At 38.4% G+C, this 18,416-nt stretch overlaps 1 protein-coding gene across 1 annotated transcript; it reads right to left on the bottom strand.

Moving 5' to 3' along the window:
* Window positions 1-1,647: 1,647 nt before the first annotated feature.
* Window positions 1,648-18,204, bottom strand: CCDC174 (coiled-coil domain containing 174). Its single transcript, XM_030043590.2, has 11 exons — window positions 17,987-18,204; window positions 16,433-16,537; window positions 15,413-15,513; window positions 14,389-14,447; window positions 13,140-13,320; window positions 11,076-11,171; window positions 9,485-9,621; window positions 8,379-8,473; window positions 7,984-8,131; window positions 6,787-6,921; window positions 1,648-5,055 (listed from the first exon to the last, which is right to left on the bottom strand). The coding sequence occupies exons 1-11, from the start codon at window positions 18,026-18,028 to the stop codon at window positions 4,142-4,144; spliced, it is 2,013 nt and encodes a 670-aa protein (XP_029899450.1). The 5' UTR covers window positions 18,029-18,204; the 3' UTR covers window positions 1,648-4,141.
* Window positions 18,205-18,416: the final 212 nt, after the last annotated feature.

The following is an 18,416-nucleotide window of genomic DNA, read 5'->3' as shown; positions in this document are numbered from 1 at the left end:
GGAAGAGGGAACGGGAGACAACGTCCTCTAGCTCTGGCCAGAATATGAGAGAAATGTATAACCTTGGCAGTGTATCAATAAGCAATTGTTTGCCCCAGGAGTTACTAAATGAAATGAATGAGGTTGCCAATCACAGTGAAGCTAACTTGAGGTGGTCTGAGTGAAATAAGAATGAAGCAGATTGAATAGAAATGTGTGCTCCACAGCATGAGAGAATATGCAAGTGTTTCAGCCAAAAATCAAGACAAGAGGGAAAGAGACCAAATGGCAAAGTGACAGATCGCTGCTGTGGGAGAGCTGTTCTCAATAGGCTTTAGTTTAATGTAGACATTGAACTGCCTTCCTGGCCAAGAATCCTCCTGTGTTTAGTATTAGGCTATGGAAATGAAGCTGAACAAAGGAACACTTTGATTGTATCTTTTTACATAATGCTATGTAATAAATGACATTTCATTCCTCAGTGCAGCTCCAGCTCAGTGTTAAACTAATACAAAGACAATATAGCTCCTAAATCACATATATACATAAAATTACCCACAGTCTGAAGGACACAGAAGAAACAAAGCCCAGAAGGCAGTAGGAAATGAATGTCAATGATTAAAATACTAGCGGAATAGATGCAAATACTGTTTATAGGGAAATCCATTGAAGGATATGATTGCCATAATGAATTCAAGTCGAGCTCTAATGTTCTGAAGTACTTTGCCCACTCTTTAGAGTTAGTTCAGCTCCAAGAAAATCATACCCTACTCTGATTTCCACATACTGATTCATGTGAGGTCTTAAATATGAAACTTCTCTAGCATAAGTCAGCCAGCCTGGAGAATGGGGTTTGAACTTCTGCTCTACCACGGACTTGCTCTGTGACCCTGCGTGAGACATTCTGCATTTCAGTTTTCTTCTTTCCGCAAAATGGGGACAGTGGTATTATCTTACTTCAGAATAATATTCTGAAGCTTAATTAATAAATAGTTGTACTGTGCTGTGATTCTAGACTGAGAGTGGCTAAAAAAGCGTGAAGTACACAACCCAAAACATCCTAAATTGCTTCACTGCACTGCCCAGTGAGCTTCAAAACACTAGGGAATTTGTCATGCTTTTACGTTCTAGTTGATCCTCCCTCCCACAGCTGCCTTAAACAAAAAGAAGGACACAATGTAACACAGAGATACAATGGCAGTTCAAGCACAGAGCTCCTGGGTCTAACTTGCATGGACTAGTGATTCCTTTGCAGCCTTTAGCAGGCCCGCCAATCTCCATCTTCCATTTCTCTTTTCTCCAAACTGTAATGGTATCATTTGAACCCCCATCTTCCAAGGGCATTACAGTGGTTTCTAAGTTATGACCTTTCAAAAATATAAAACACGTCAGTTTTTAAAATCTTTTCTTCAATTTCTTTCAAACAGAATTGCTCATTCAGTCTGATCTTATTTGTAGGAACCAAGAAACTATAGTACTAAATTCTTCCTTGCTATGAAATTTAAATATGGATTAGTTAAAGCATCTCTGGTCAAAAGGGATTGTTCTTCCAATAGATTTCATAAAATACTTCTAAATGCATTACCTGTTTTAAAAAGCAGCTTTTCTAAGCTGGAAACCAATTCTACCCTGCCTCACACATTGAAATTGCCCATTACAAGTGAAATCTTAGATGTTTATTCCAGCATTTATTCCAACATACAGCTAAGCTGTTTTGAGTCCAAACTTACCATTCACTCATGTACATAAAAGTTACATCATTTGAACAAAGCTTTCCCAGAAAGACGGTAGGAATCTGAATGAGGTCCTTCATTTCCTGTGCTAGTGCTGTAACAACCAGTCTGCCCTAATTAGTTAGTTTAAACATGACAGTCACTATTAAGTCACTTTTGTCAAGATGATGTCAGACATGTTCCCGTACCACTTAAGCATGAGGACAAAGGTATGGTGAGGCACAGCAGTGAAATCTGGTAGTGGATACCTAGGAAATTTAATCAAAGTAGTCTGGTACCCTTAAGAAGTAGTAGGGTCTTTGCAAATAACTCTAGCTTAGCAATTAGCTTTTGCCTTGCTTACTCTGTGGGCAACCAAACACTTCTTTACGAAACATTACAATATTTAACATCTGTTTCTATGTACAAGTTCAACAACTGGTGGCACTGAAAGGAGACTGTTTTCCTAACTAGTCAAATTTGAAATTTGTGTTTTGACCACTTCTTACCTTTGTGGTAGAAAGCTGCTAAAATACAATGCAACTGTTTCAGACACAAAATTAAATGCGAGGTGACACAGCATTTGAAAAATTCTTCTCAGATCAGGCTCATCAGAGACTACTTCAATGTTATTATGAAATAAATAGCAGAAAATAGGTATATACTGGCAGAATTTCTTATAGCAAATCAGTAAGACTAGACTGCCATCTCATGGATATTGAGTAACCTGAGATTGTACCAAATTTATGAGAAAAAAAGCCTGCATTCACATTTGGTAAAACCAGATGGGTTTGTAACATCTTCCTCTTCCTTTCAGTCATTAGTATATGATCATTATTTATTTTCAGGTTCTTTATTCATACTGAAGAGACTCAAGGAAAGGAAGAAATATACGCCCTAACACCACACGCAACAGCTGAGTTTAGGTCAGTGTCAGCAGCAGCAGAAACAATGAGCTGCTGCTAAGCCTTCAGTGCATTTCAGGTGGATGTGGCCATTAATAGTGCCATACTATCCTCAAGTTCTAGGTCTGTTCAGAGAAACAGAAACCCAAAGTTATCATAAAGCTCCAGTCTCTTAAACATTTGGGAAGGATAAGACTGGGGTATTTTGTGGCTTTAAAATGGTACCACCTGTGCTCTTGTGGAGTGTTATTCCTCCTGTGAGGTGTTATTCCTGCTCTGCAAATTCCTGTGCAAAAGCCAGTGATACAGTGTGTTTACTAGCTGAGGTTAAAACAGAGTTTGGGGACAGTGAATGTGTTCCGCATGCCGCTAAGTTTGCTCAGTCACCTTGAACACATTGCTGTTCAACAGGCTTTGCAAAGCAGCCTGAGATCTGAATGAAGCACACAAGAGTAGCACATTATCTCTGTCTCTTTGGCTAGTTCACTATTTTGTTCAAAATGTTCACTATTTTGACAGTATCGTCATTTAACTTCAGACAGTCTATGAAACTGCCCATTCTAACCCGCTTTTCTAGGTCTTACCCTCGTGTGAGCTTTTAAAATACAAATGGGGCATCTAAATGAGCTTCAGAAATAAAAATGTTCTACATGGTAAACAAGAATTATTCTCGTTTACTAAGATTCTGAAATAAAAGCTTGTTTGGTAGAGGTTGGTCTGCTTTTATATATAATGACTGCTATATCACAGTTTTTGGAAAAAAGTTTTAAATAAAATAAAGCCGTAAGTACAACAGATGATGCAAGAAAAATGCACTTGGAAAATTATGAGAGCATTTTCTAAACCAGTGAGACAGTAATTTCAGGTGTCAAGACTTCTACTTTAGTGAAGTGTTTACTCTTAGTCTAACCATCATTATTTACTGATTTCTGCAATGCCTCTCTCCACTTTAATTTGGTTCACAGAATTATAAGTTATATACAGACCTCAGGAATGCAGAAGCCATTACAACCATGTGAACTACTCTCCACCACTGTTCACTAGATAATATTCTGCACTTCGTAAAGGCAGGAGATTAAGTAGGTAACAAAATTCCTAAAACCATTCTGTATTTAGCAGCAGAGGGCCTGCCATTTCAATACTGTTTCTACAGATATCACTGAACTTGTAGTACCTCCAAACCAGAAGCTAGCTGGGGAGCGACAGAGTAAAGGAAGAGTTCATCTTTTGAAAGCAAGCCATGAATATACCCCAAAGTTCAGGTATAAGTGACAAAGAACCGAAATGAAACATGTACTAAACTAAATTAAGTAATGCCAAAAAAAAAAAAAAAATCACATAATTTTAATAAAGAGGGAAAAAAAATAAAGAACCAACAGGGCAAAAGTACAGCTGTGATGTAAAACAACTTAGGTCTCCAGGATTTATTTTGATCTACTTACAGAAACTTATTTTTCCCAGATGTGGGAAAATAATATTCTTGCTGAGAAGATAATTCTATTTCAGTTCTTTAAATCACGATTCATGCTTATCTTTTCGCTCAGTTCAAGTCACTTGTCTGTAATAGGACAGCATATCATCTAAACTTTGGTAAAGTGGTTCCTGATTTTGAGTGTCACTGCTGTTGGCCTGCGCTGAAGGTGCCACATCTTCGGCGCTGCAGCCACAGGCCTGCACTGATGATGGCACATCTTGGGCGCTGCAGCCACAGGCCTGCACTGACGATGGCACATCTTGAGCGCTGCAGCCACAGGCCTGCATTGGTGGGGGCACATCTTGGGTGCTGCAGCCGCAGGCCTGCATTGGTGGTGGCACACCTTGAGCGCTGCAGCCATAGGCCTGCATTGCTGGCGGCACATCTTGTGCGCCGTAGCCGTAAGCCTGCATTGAAAATGGCATATCATGAGTGCTGTAGCCGTAACCGTGCATTGGTGGCAGCATACCTTGAGTGCCGTAGCCATAAGCCTGCATTGGAAATGGCATATCATGAGTGCAATAGCCGTAAGCCTGCATTGATGACAGTACATCTTGAGTGCCATAGCCATAAGCCTGCATCGATGGCGGCACACCTTGAGGACCATAGCCATATGCCTGTGCTGATGGCAGCATATCCTCATCATCACTACTGTCATCCTCCGCTGATGATGGCGCGTCTTGAGTGTCACTGCCACAGGCCTCTGTTGATGCTGACTGATCTTGAACATTACTGTTGTAAGCCTGCACTGACGGTGGCACGCCTTCAGTGCTGCTGCCGTTGGCCTGCACTGATGGCATCTGTTGGTTTTGTGCTGTCTCCGTTTCCAGTTTTTCAGAGGAGGTTTCAGGACTGTTCAAATTCTGACTTCTGTAATTATCATCTTTCTTTTGTCCCATAAAGTAATCAGAAGGTGGTGCAAATTCTGGATCTCGCTCATCTCTCAGTTCTTCCTGTTTCTTTGACCATTGTCCAAACATCAGTTCTGTTAGAAACAGGGAAAATGGTAGATTGAATATAGATTTCAGGGTCTGAAGATCAGTCAGAAAGGAGGGAAAACAAATTAGCAAATAGAGAAGATGCAGCTGTGAAAAGCCATTTACAATTACTTTTCCCTCTAGTATTAGATTGCTGGCTAAGCTGGCAGTCCACTTTCTTTACAGAGCAGGAACAAAAGCATTGAGCATTAAAGATAACCACCATCTGCTATATAACTCATCCTACTCACTTTAAGATCGTTTTACAATGTGGTCATTGGTTATGAAAAATGACTAGTTAGGTGTGAATCAAAATACTAACCAATCAAAACATTAAGAGCTTAGTTATTAGAAGATGGAGATGATGAGATTATCTCTAGTGGGCACAGGTGAAAACCAGTAACTTCTTTATTTCAACAGAAGTAGATATTCTAGTTACTATGACAGCTGCTGATTTCTGATTAAAAATAGTTCTGAAGTACTGCAATGGAATGACAGCTCAAGATCACCACACTTAAAAAAAGATATCCCCAAAACCTACTCCGAAGGTGTCTCCCAAAACTACTCTCTAAAACCAGTAAAATTCTTTTCAGTATTCATGTCTATCAAGACTTCTGTAAGAAATGAAGTAGAAAATTTTGATACAGAAAGGCTACACATTTGTCTGATGTAGCAAAATAGAGCCCCAATCAGAGCAGGACTTCTTCCTTTGCTTTGGTAAAAATATATTAAAAAAATGAAATAGTAAGGAGGAAAGCATCTAAGAGAGTGAGTTGTTTTGTGTATCTCTTCTTATACTAATTTAGATGCTTGTGTTAAATTTATGTTCAGTGAACTACAGTTATTTTACTTCACATTTTAGAGTAAGCTGTCCTCTGCTTTCTGGGTGTAATACCTGTTGTGTAGTACAGTGCTGCTTGGGTGTCAGTCAGATACTAGGATTCCTCAGAGGTAGGAGAAAACCAGTGTCAGGCAGGATAAAGATTTAACAGATAGGACCTGAAAATTTTGGTTTTTAATGGCACCACAAAGTTTCCCCTCACAACGATGTTCATTAACTGAACACAAAGAGACTGTGAAAAGTAAAAAGAAGCTGGAAGTATCAGTATTGCACAGAACAGGAATGCTGCTCTTACACAAGTACTAAAGAAGGTGGACATTTATGTGCATTGCCTATTCTTGTTTGCTTTTACTTAGAAGTCGGGCATCAGACTACAAGAATGTGCATGAGGTTAGATTAACGGTGCAAAATGACTTAATGGGTTGAGAAGGATCTAGAAGACAGCCATCAGTTGGTGTTGTGACAAGGAAGATGCTTCAAGGTGGGATGTTGTTACTGAAGTGGTCTCTGCTCGCATCACTTTTTAGTATTGTCCTGTATCTGTTTCAGTGTAATACATCCTGCTGTCACGTAGCACAAACTACAGAAATGCATCAAGATCACACTGAAAGACAGTAAATCTTATGATCTATGAAATTTGTCATTCTGCCAACCTCTCTGGATCATCCAGAAATAGAGTAATTCATACAGAAGAAAAAATTACGGGGATATTATAGCAGATACTGGCACTAATGCATGCCTTGTCAATTACTGCACTGGACACTAGATAGTCATCATTACAAAGGGAGAAAGTATTTCATTGCTTCTCAGTCTTACCATACTTTATCACAAAATAGAACTGAAAGTAGCACTGTGCACACTGCTTCCAAACAATGTTTCTGAATCAACATTTCCTTACCTTTGCCTTTATCCCACTCTCGGACATAAGGCACACCAGGCTTTGTATCTCTTCTCTCCTGGATGACAACCTCTACCTTTCTACTTGCTGCAGTAACTCTCGGAGCTTCCGGTTCATCAGTAGCACCTTTCAACTCTATGTTATGGAAAGAGATAGTAGTTTTTATTAATAATGGGATAAAATCTATATGAATTTCATAGGAGGAATAGGAAGCAAGAGTTATTTGCATTTATAGAGCTCATACTAGTGATCTAATTTCATTCTAATAATGAAATGCATCTGAGCGGGGAGGTGGTTTTTTTTTTTTTTTTTTTTAATTACTGCATATTAGTTCAGAAAAGATAATAGGTAAGCCAGATAATCAGGAAGCATATCTACCAAGAGACACTTCATTAGCTTTCTAGTTGTATCAAAAAGACTGCTGAAAATCTATTGCCTAATAACCCACAAAGGCATGTGCTGAGTATTATACTGAAGCTAGAAAATGAGGTAAAAATAAGAACATTAGCATGTTATCTCCATTTCATTTACTGGAGAAAACAATTTGCATTCTTATTCTTCTGAACAACAGTAACAGTTAGCAGTGGCATATTCGTGTTCGTTTCCAGAACGCTTCACAGTTAATCCCTTGCATAGAATTCTGACATAGTGAAATATTAGCTACATTTTACAGTAGGAGACAGACAGTACAAGTGACTAGTAGTGTCATAAGGGAGACAGCACAGAGATGGGATTAGAACTCATATTCATCATCCTAAATCCTAAAGTCAGCTGTATGTCCAATTTACAGACTGCACTGAAACTGTAGGATTGTATATTATATGATATCAAAATTAACTTGTTACTACTTTTTATTCTACTTCATCTTTAAAAAAGAAGCCAGTAAAATTTCAGCAGCTCTAACCTCAACAGGCATAATTAACCCATATAATTCCTGCTGTCAGGTGTGAATCAAAAAAAGCCTACAATCTACATATCACATTTCTACCTGGATTATTAAGCTATTTCTGCCATGATTTCTTATCTACACACAGTTATATGAACACTCACCATTGTAACAGTTATACTAATTGTATATACAGAATATGTAATACCAATATATTGAATGTCCAAACCTAAATCAATTAGAGTATGCCTGTCCATGAATCAAGTACAAGATGAAATAGCAAGTATTTAACTTTAAAAGGCAGATCATACCTCCATTCTCCAATTTTTCTGCCTCTTCCTCTAATCCAGCTTCCCTTAATTTCTTAATCTTCCGTGCTCGAAGTTTAGACAGCCTTGCATCTAGCGCTGCCTTCCTTTTTTCTTTTAACTGTTCACGTTTAGTTCTCTGATCAAGTGTCTTAACAGCAAAGAAAAACATGAATTAATCTTCCTTTGTTATTATAATCAACTACATATCTTCCTTTACTAAACAAGTAAAAGCAATCCTTATCAAGTACTATGTTTCAACAGGGAAAAAGAGGCCCAATTTTTTTTTTGAATCAGCTGTGGGCATCACTTGGTATAAGACTTATACAACAAATCAAAGACAGTGACCACTGAAAGTAGGATGCCATCATACCCCAATTTGCTCTTTAAACTCGTACCTGCTCTCGTAGCATATCCAGCGTTGCCCGTTGTTTATTCCTAAGTTCTTTGTCACGAGAAAAGGCAAAGTAACCAACACCAAGCTGTCTGGCCTCTGAAAAGAAGAAAATCAATACATTTAAGTTACATTTAGTTTATAATTGACAGTAACTACAAGCACCATGCACCCTGATTTCAGGCACGGAATTAATCCCAACAATATACTTTGCATTAGTTTTAGATGGCTAAAAAGGGCTTGTTTTAGATGATGCATGAAGTGAAGCTTCCTGAAGGAGAACACAGGAGGAGGTAATGAAATTTGAAAAATGCATTTGAGAAAAATACAATTTGAGGAAAAATAAATCTAGACTTATGTAGACTTATGTACTGGTAATTTGAATGGTGTTGTGGTTTAACCCCAGCCAGCAACTAAGCAGCATGCAGCCGCTCACTGACTTCCCCCCTCCGCCACCCAGTGGGATGGGGGAGAGAATCGGGGAAAAAAAAGTAAAACTCATGGGTTGAGATAAGAACAGTTTAATAGAACAGAAAAGAAGAAACTAATAATGATAATAATAACACTAATAAAATTACAATAGTAATAATAAAAGGATTGGAATATACAAGTGATGCACAATGCAATTGCTCACCACCTGCCAACTGACGCCCAGTTAGTCCCTGAGCAGCGATCCCCCCCCCCCCCCCCCCAGTTTATACACTAGATGTGATGTCACATGGTATGGAATATCCCTTTGGCCAGTTTGGGTCAGCTGTCCTGGCTGTGTCCCCTCCCAACTTCTTGTGCCCCTCCAGCCTTCTTGTTGGCTGGGCATGAGAAGCTGAAAAATCCTTGACTTTAGACTAAACATTACTTAGCAACAACTGAAAATGTCAGTGTTATCAACATTCTTCTCATACCAAACTCAAAAACATAGCACTATACCAGCTACTAGGAAGACAATTAACTCTATCCCAGCTGAAACCAGGACAAATGTTTATTACACATGTGGCTTAACACATACCTATACTTTGCCATACAGGCACAAGAAGTAACTTTCCCTTGCTTCCTCTAAAACTAATCTCTTTGGTGATATAAAGATAAGTGATATAAAGTATGGAAGTATACCATTTTCTCGAATGTCCTCATAATGTATGGGTCCCATGGGTTTTCTGAGGGCTTCTTCTTCTTCTTTTTCCCACTGCTGCCTCTGAAGTTCTCTTCTCATGTCTTCAGATAACAGAGTATTCCCATCAGGACCTTGACTAATTAACAACAACAACAACAACAACAACAAAAGTTAGGGATTACAGAGCAGAACTTACCAGTTTTATGGTATCAAACAGTGAAAGTATGATTGGGTCTGATCCACTATTGCAGTTTTTACAAAACATAGGTCATTATAGGCACCATTTAGTGATGCAACATTGATGACTATGGTATATTGTGAAGACAGAAATACAAAACTACCTCTGAAACAAGGTACTAGTAGACATGTTATTAAAAGACTTAAACAAAATGATGTCCTTTCTCAGAAGTTTTATTGAATCATCAAATCACAGAATGGGAGATGAAATAATCACTTTTATTGGTATTTGTTGGGATTCTAGCAATCACATACAGAAACATTTCAGATTTAACATAAGAAAATGAAGGGTATCTGAAATAACAAAAAGTTAGCCATTAGTTTAACCTAGAAGTCCATGCCAAATATTAATACCCAATATGGGAAATATTTTTGTTTGCCCCTAGAGAAGCAGCAGGATCTTTTTCTTTTATTGTCTGGCTAAAGCTTTTTTTGCCAACCAATTGTCATCCATATCAATGCAGAGACTGCAATTTCAAAGCACTCATGGTCGCCATCTTATGTTTAAAATATAGAGAACACACTACTGAGTTGGTAGCATGGAAGAATTTTCACTTCAGCAACAGTAAGGGCTCAGTTGAGGTGACTTTAGATTATTTTCTGAAAGCTATTCTCAGTGCTGCCATAATAATTTTAACAGAAGAGCTGTTAAACAGCTGCTTAACAGAAGAGCAAAACCAAACAAATGGAGATCTACCAAATTCACTTTGAACGTCATTATGAATTTGGAATTGGTAAAAGACCATCATCAGTTTCCAGGTTAAACAGAACCAGAAATCACTTCTCTGGCATTTTCTGGAAGGTATAATAAAATACAATTTCCATACAAGGACCACAGTTTTAAAAGATGCATCAAATATCTGAGAGATTGCTAAGTCAATTTATGAGAACTTTTCTCTGCAAACTATGCTCCGTAAGTGATGTTATAGATCTAGTCAATGTTTACATCAAAATGTGTCCCTTAGTAGTTTATTAAAAATTTCATTTGGGCTTTTATTTGATATCCATGGTCTCCATTCTGTGGCAATTTAAAACCAACACACCAGCCATGTATTTCAAATGGTCAGGTGCCAAGGTGAAGTAAAATAGAAGCCTTGGAATACTATCTGACTTTATAATAGAAAGTTTTGATAAAATCACAGTCATGCACAATTGTTCTGTAGCTAGTCTGTCTATTTTTTAAGGCACAATGTAACCATCAGAAGTTGGTCTAAAGTAAATCTAGAGAAAGCAGTAGCATCAACAATTCTGGATTGAGAATGGGGTAACAAAGCACAGCCTCTCTTCCTTCTCATTAAAAATATGTATGTTAAATACTGCAAGGAACATGCACTTCTATTAGAGAAACCACACCTTTTCCCTTGAAGCTCCTGATCCATTTTAAGTAGACTTGGCAAATCCTTCTTCATACAGCGTCTAGATCGGCCCAAGAAATCAACATAATCAACCCTATAATGAAAGCAAAGGAAATTTTATGCAGAACTTCTATTTGCAGATTTACAGAACTCAGAACCAGAAGACAGAAGCAGTAACACTTTCCAAAGAGTATTTGTCACCTCTCAGTCTGTCCATGTGTGACAGTTTCTTCTACCTTTCAATTAACAGACTCACAGGTTAAGTGGATACATTCTGAACAGGGCATATGACAGTTTTATTACAGACATTTACTCAGTCTCCCTTTGAGATGGCTCTTTGCCTTGACAATAAGATGGTGTAAAAAAATGTTCAAAAGTTACAATGTCATGTAGTTTTCACACCAAAATAAAACTGAGCCTAGTACTTGCTTCCCATGGTGAAAATAATGATGTGGCATTGACTTCTTGCGGATATGAAATTGCTACAATGTATTTCAATTATCAATATAAAGCTCATTTAGAACAGGCTGATAGCATTCATTCAACTGGCATAACAAAGGCTGACTAAAAATGCAAGCAAAATGTTCCCTTGAAGCGCATATTGTGCTTCTTATTCAACTCTTTATAGTACTGAACACTTAATTTACAGTTGTTGAAAAAGCTGTTAAGAGCTATACTTATTGTCCTGTAATGCTAGAAAGTTCTTTAGCATCAAGCTGCCTCAATTATCCCATTCTAAAGAATTACTATTACATCTGAAAAAGTATGACTGGCTATCTAGTTCCCCAAAACCAAACTTTTAAAGATCTGTGCTTTCAGTAAGTTAAGACTTTTATATAATTTCTAAGGATATCTACAGCTTACTATATACTCAGTACCCTTTGGTTTTTATTATAGCATAACATCAGTAGAAAAAAAAGTCTGCATTCTCTATAATAAAGATGTAACTATGGCTGCAGAATAATTAGCATTAATTATGCTAGCAACCAAATATCCTCATTAGGATATGGCCTCACTGAGAAGGACAATATATTAATAATAATACATGTCACTGAAGTGAGATGTAGGCAATGATAGAAAAGCACCATGTGAACGGTAAAACATATCAGTTTAAATTTCTGATACTTCACGGTGATGACAGCATAAAGTAGTTTGAGCCCATCGCTCATTGATAGTTTCGTCTTGAATTTCAGTAAGATGCTGGTAATGGGTATACCTGCCTTTCCAACCTAGCAGTCTTCTGGTACTCTGCTGGATTCATTCTCCCAATTTATTCTGAAACATTACATTGCAAATCTTATCTTGGCCTAATAAACTGGAGAACGGGGGTGCTCCGTTTCGTATTGGTTACTGCTGTTTTAAACTGATTACCAGAAGTAAAATCTCTCTTCCACAAGCTTTTTAAACAAATGGGCAAGGAAAATGTCCAGTCAGACTGGTTTCATAATTATTCCTAACGTCTTGGATGAAAAACTAGTGGTTACTTGGAATGTCACAGAAAATTGTCACAGACTGTTTGCTGTGCTGCAGTTAAACAGTGGAAGAAATGCTAGAAAACAGTGTTCTTTTTCCATCAGAGTTTCTCTCCTTTACGAGGAGGTCACACAACAAAAAACAACTGCTCATTTTGTAAGTCACGCACAGTTAGAGAAGGGAAGGTGGATACAATAAAACCCCCAAGTTTTGCTAAAGTACATTTCAATTCAAAACATCAAAGCATAAAATTGTATCAATACTGCGATCAGAACTCCCATAAACTATGCAAGAAAATAAAAGCGGATATTACGAAGTCTCACTTATAGTACATTTCCCTGATTGATATCTCAAAATCCTAGACATAGATTCTATTGCAGTGTTACCTACATGGAAAGGAAAGTAACATGAAGGACTGCCTTTTAACAAGATGTGAAATGAAAGAATGTTACCACTTCTTCTCAATAGGTAGTATTAACAAAAAAAAAAAGGTGCTGCTCCACCTACTTTGGAGGGTAAAATTACTTTCTCATGCAATTGTCAAGAAACAGACTAGTCAGGACAGCTTAGCCCAATCAGTAGTACCAACCATTCTTCGTCTGGGTCCTCAGGTGGTGGTATATCCATTTCAGGTTGAGTTTCCTCATCATCTGTCTCTTTTTCTAAAGTCTTTCTAGCAGCTTCGCTCTGATACAGTTCCTGTACTTCGTGCTGTTTGTCTATGATCTTCTGAGTAAAATCCACTAGGTACAAATCCTCAGTTTCTTCATCTAAGGCAGAAAATCGATTCTTAGAGAAAAGCCATGAAAAGAACAGATCTGAGCACAAAATCAATACAAAATAGCCACAATCAGCTTTTCAGCTGCCAGCAAAGCCCTTGACCACACTATTGGGGAATACTTAAATCTCATTCAATGCCAAACAAACTTGGAGCTATAAATAGGCTCCACAGTGATAACCACTATTTCTGAATAGAAGTTTTAGGGTATTTTAAAGCAATTAATTGTTTGTGTACAATACAGAAAAGGTTGCAGTCTTTGCACTAAAATATTCTCTGCTCATTAACTACTTCAGAAGTATAGGGTTTGTTATGTAACAGTTCAAATACTTTTTTGATGCTTAACATTTGGTGTGTTGGCAGTAGTTAAGCAGTCACTAGAGTACTTTTCTAAAAAGTGGAGAAAAGTAGTGGGGTCGTATGGACGAAGATAGACAGTAGTAAAGAAAACATTGGAGATTAATTGCAAGGAGATTTGGATTCTATTTTAATAATTACTTCTTGCAGGGGACTGAATGAGAGAAAAAAGGGACAGATTAGAATTCTCTAACCCTATTAGCTGCATGACTGGCATTCCCATATGGACCAGCCAGACTCCCCTCCTGGTCCTGTTCTCCTCATAAAGGTCCAAGAATCAGAATGCAGGACAGAACATCAGCAATGCAATCCAAAGACTGCATAATGGAGAATAGATTAATTTTGTTTTTCTAAGATTCTGTATTGAAAAAAACAGAATATATTCCACCCACTTAATGAATGAGTGAGTGAAACAAGCCAATAGTGCTTTACTAGGACAGGCTGTCCTTCAAAAAGTAATTTTATTTTCTCTAGTACCTATATTTTTCTCCCTTTCAAAGCAGAATAACCCATGTCAATCACTTTGTATAATAACTCCAAAAAAAAAATTCCCACGTTAGAAGACAAGCAGTGAATTCATAGCATAGCTTCTGTAAATCACCAGACATTCAGAAATACCAACTTTTAGGGTGAACTTTACAAAAAAATTTTATATATATATATATATATACATAAAATACTCATTTAGACTAGTTTTGTTCACCTGGAAAGTCGCCTTTTGTCATTTTCTCATACAGCTTTGCTTTCTCTTCTAGTTTCTTCCTGAAAAAGAAAAAAAAAAACTTAACATTGCAATCCCACCAATTCCAAACACAGTTCAAAATGACCAATTTAGCCTTAGATAAATGGAACGGGAAAGTACCAGGAGTGCTTGAAATGCTTACTAGAAGCTGACTTATGCCTGGTTTTTGTTTGAACCTTAACTGACATTTCTGAAGATACATAGATATCCAGTTCCAGAGTACTGAAAATAATTTTAGCGAAGTTACAGAATTAATCTTAAGTGTGTTTTGTCAAGTAGGCAGGAACAGGATGTAACAAGTATTCCACCTTTATCTAACTACTACAGTCTGTCAGATAAATACTGGAAGCTAGACCACTATTTGCAGATACTGAAATACTGTTTTATAGGGAAAAAAAAAAAAAAAAGAAAAAAAGAAAACATGGAGTTACACTTAATCTTAGAAACTGAAGATAAGACCTTAGCTAATTCACTTAATCTTAGAAACTGAAGATAAGACCTTAGCTAATTTCTGGAATGGTAGAAGACAATTTTGAAGAGCAAGGAACTGCTTACAGAAAAACAGCAAATGCCTTATAAACTGCATTTTCAACATATATCTTATTGTACAACTAACTCATTTAGAAGATGAGGTAAATCTTGCAACAAAGTGAGGCATTTTCTGTCAAGTCCAAGAAACACTTTACTATAGGATTCTGATACATTGCTGCCCTGGCTTCTAATTCTAAAGATGACTTTCAAAAATCAGTAACCTGACATACTTAGACAGCGATGATAATGTGAGGACAGGTATCCCTAGAGCATGAGACTGCTGGGATGCAGTTTGTACATTACTGGTAAAGAGCATGGAATTGATGCTGGTGTTACCGGTTGGTCTAATGAGAACTGCTGGTCCAAAACATGCATAACTTGCTTTATGTGCTTTTCTAAACACTGAAAAACAAGTTCTACAAAACTTTCCTTTCTTACAGAGCCTAAGAGTTACCTTGATTTATCTAATATATGCTCCTCTTCTGTCTTCTGCTCAACATCTTTCTCAGCTCGATTTGCAACTCCTGTGTTTTGTTTGTTCCAGATGCTTGGTTTCTGTGGAGTACAATTTTATAACAATAAAGAAAGAAAGAAAGAAAAATATTGAAATGGTAATGATTAAAAAATATTTCAACTCCATAATGCAAACTTTGCAAATCAATCATGAAAGACTTTGTAAATAACATCTTAAACATGTTTGAGTTGAGACTATACCTACTCTGCTGTAGGATGCAGCAGGTATGTCCTAAAATTACAGACTGCAGTATGACATAATAGTTAAGGACAGGCTGAGAAGTGGGGAAAAAAAAAAGCACTCAGAAATCAGACAAAATCTATTCTGGCAAAGATGTTAAGATTAAAAAAAAATTAATAAGAACAATCTTGCTGATAACTAAAGTAATAAGAAAGCCATGCATTGTTTCTGTTACCTTCATTTTAGATATAAAATACAATCACTTTGCCCATGTACAGTGTAACACTGTAAATGCTGCATGTTCTTCAAATGTGGCAGCAATTACTATATTCTACTACTAGAAAGCTACAGAACGAATAAAACCCCATGTGCAGTAAAGAGTAAAACGTGAGAGATAATTGTGTATTCATTATTATACACTGCGATACAGAGGAACAGACAGCAGAGCATTTATCAAGAGTGTCTCATCCTCCATTTTTCAGAGAAGCATACAAAATTGTGGAGAAAAAAGGAAACATCTTTTCCTACAGTTACAAAAGCTGTGGCTCCCTGGAGAACAAAGATTAAGTGGTGATTTAGATAGGCATAAGCATGAGATAAGTTTTCCGTTGTGCACAAGAATCTCACCTGGAAATGAAATTTGAAGAACATCCTCATCATGTAGGTTTTACATGTGAATAGTAACATAGCTCTAACTATTTATTTGTTTAGATTTGAATATGAACTTCCTTACTTTAAGGAGAAAGAATGACAAAAACAACAATGGAAAAATATTTCTACCTTATTAGAAGTTTTGGGCTTTGCAAAGATGCCAGCATCTTTCAATAGCTTTTCTTTCTTGAATTCTTCTTGCTTTCGGAAGAGTTCTGCTTTGAGATCTACCAACTACATCAACAGCAAAATAAACAAATAAATAACCAAGACATATCACATGCATATACATCAGTTACTGTAATAAAGTAATAACTGTATTTCCAATCAAACAATCTGGCATTTACAGTTATATGAGCATTTGATTGCATTTTTTTGTGGAACTTTGAAGTGCTGATCCAATCACAAAGATCACTCTTCAGTTTACAGCAAACAATATACAAAACCCACAGAATGCAAATTATGATTAGGGATTTAAACCCCCCCCAAAGATATCCTTGATCCTTTGATATATAATTGGAAAAAGACAGACATAATTCTATATAGATTCTACCAGCCTCCTGATGGCAAACAAATAGAGAAGGACTAATAACACTACTGAATTTGAAAAGGAAACTTCTAACCGCTACATAATGAATAAAATCCTGTCTCAGAAAAGAATTGATAAAAGTTTGCTTTCATAACGTATATATACTTTCCCACTGCTTTATATACTGTTTATATAGTTTTAGATTTTCTTTCTTTTTTTTTAATAAATACGTAAGTAGCATTGCCATCTACGACCAATGCCTATCTTGTCTTTTATTAGGAAACATCACCAGCAGGGGTATTGTCTTGAAATTACATTAAAAAACCTAGTCTGGAAGAGGATATTGTGCCACTTTCCCTGCAAGTCCTACAGAGACAGATTTCACAGATGTACATTAAATCAGGAAAGTGGAAGGCTTTGGTATTAATATTTGTCCCAAACACCAACGCATTTGCTTTTCAGGTCCCTGTAACAATGAGGCAGTGTGGTAAATTAACCCTTCCTCCAGCCCACTGCTTAGAAGCAATCATCCAAAAATTCAATGTTAAATATTTCATATGCAGCAACCCACAGTTTGCATTAACTGTTTATTTGGAAAGACGACGTGTTTGGCAGCGGTCCCTTGTTAACAGGCTGCTGGAGAGCAGGGAGGAGCACCACCTCGCCACCCCTAAGGGCTGGAGGGCGATTTGCCAAGACAGGGACCTCCTGTCGCTTAGAAGAAATCAGGAAATATACTCACATTTCAATTTTATCATTACATCACGAATGGGGGCAAATTCAGCCCTGGCACACTCAGATTAAGTGGCCAGGAAGGCGAAGGGGCTAGGCCCCCTCCCCCCAAACCAAGACGTGACTTCAGAAGGCGTGACGCACGGCGTTACAACGTGGCCCTGTAAATCAGCATTTGCTTTAAAGAGTGTTTACTTCAGTGGGCCGGGGTCAAGGAGAGGAGGCAGCAAACACCCCCCGGTGTCCTGCTTTCCCTGGAAGCGGCTCGCACCAGCGCGGCCCCGGCCCGAGCCGCACGGCCTGCGCCGGCCGGGCCCGCCCGCGGGAGCCCGCAGCTGCGGGTAACGGGGCACACCTGGCCGCCCTCACACCCTTATAAGCCGTTTGCTTCTTTCCGGCCTCGGCCAGGTTCGCTCACTCACCGAGGAGGCGGCTACGTCCAGCGGCTTCTTCCTCCGGTCCATGGCGGCCTCTGCTCCGCCCGTAACTGCCTCAGCCGGTCGCCTTCTTTCCCGCTTTGCGGCCTTACCGTAAAGCGCAGCGAAAGCGAGGCGCTATTGCGACAGCGCTAGTGAGGACTGGCGGGCGCTTCCCCGCCGCCATGTTGGGGAGGTCAGGGGAGGGCAGACGGATAAAGAGCGGAGCGCTGGGCCCCGCGGCACCATCGCCCCAGTTGTCCCGGCCTCGGTCAGCCTGGAGCCGGCTGCGTGCTGTAATGGTAGACCCTTGCTGCCTCAGACCCCCTCGCTGTGACCGCAGGGTAGCCTGCGAGCAAGCCTTGCTCGGCCTGGTGTGGCTGGGTGGTGGGGAAGATCTCCCAGGCTGCGGCTTCACTGGCTGTGCCCCAGCTGT

The sequence above is a fragment of the Aquila chrysaetos genome, chromosome 20 (genome assembly GCF_900496995.4).
Source record: "Aquila chrysaetos chrysaetos chromosome 20, bAquChr1.4, whole genome shotgun sequence".
NCBI classification, from domain to species: domain Eukaryota; kingdom Metazoa; phylum Chordata; class Aves; order Accipitriformes; family Accipitridae; genus Aquila; species Aquila chrysaetos.
Note: the sequence above shows the minus strand (reverse complement) of the source record. Positions and strands in the feature narration are given on the sequence as shown.

Excerpts from the sequence above, each read along its gene's own strand:
- CCDC174 (XM_030043590.2), bottom strand. The coding sequence starts at position 18,028 with ATGGACCGGAGGAAGAAGCCGCTGGACGTAGCCGCCTCCTCG. Across the intron at positions 9,622-11,075 it reads CAGGAGCTTCAAGGGAAAAG|TCAAGGTCCTGATGGGAATA; the intron begins GTGTGGTTTCTC and ends GTTGTTAATTAG. Across the intron at positions 8,132-8,378 it reads TGGATATGCTACGAGAGCAG|ACACTTGATCAGAGAACTAA; the intron begins GTACGAGTTTAA and ends TTTGCTGTTAAG.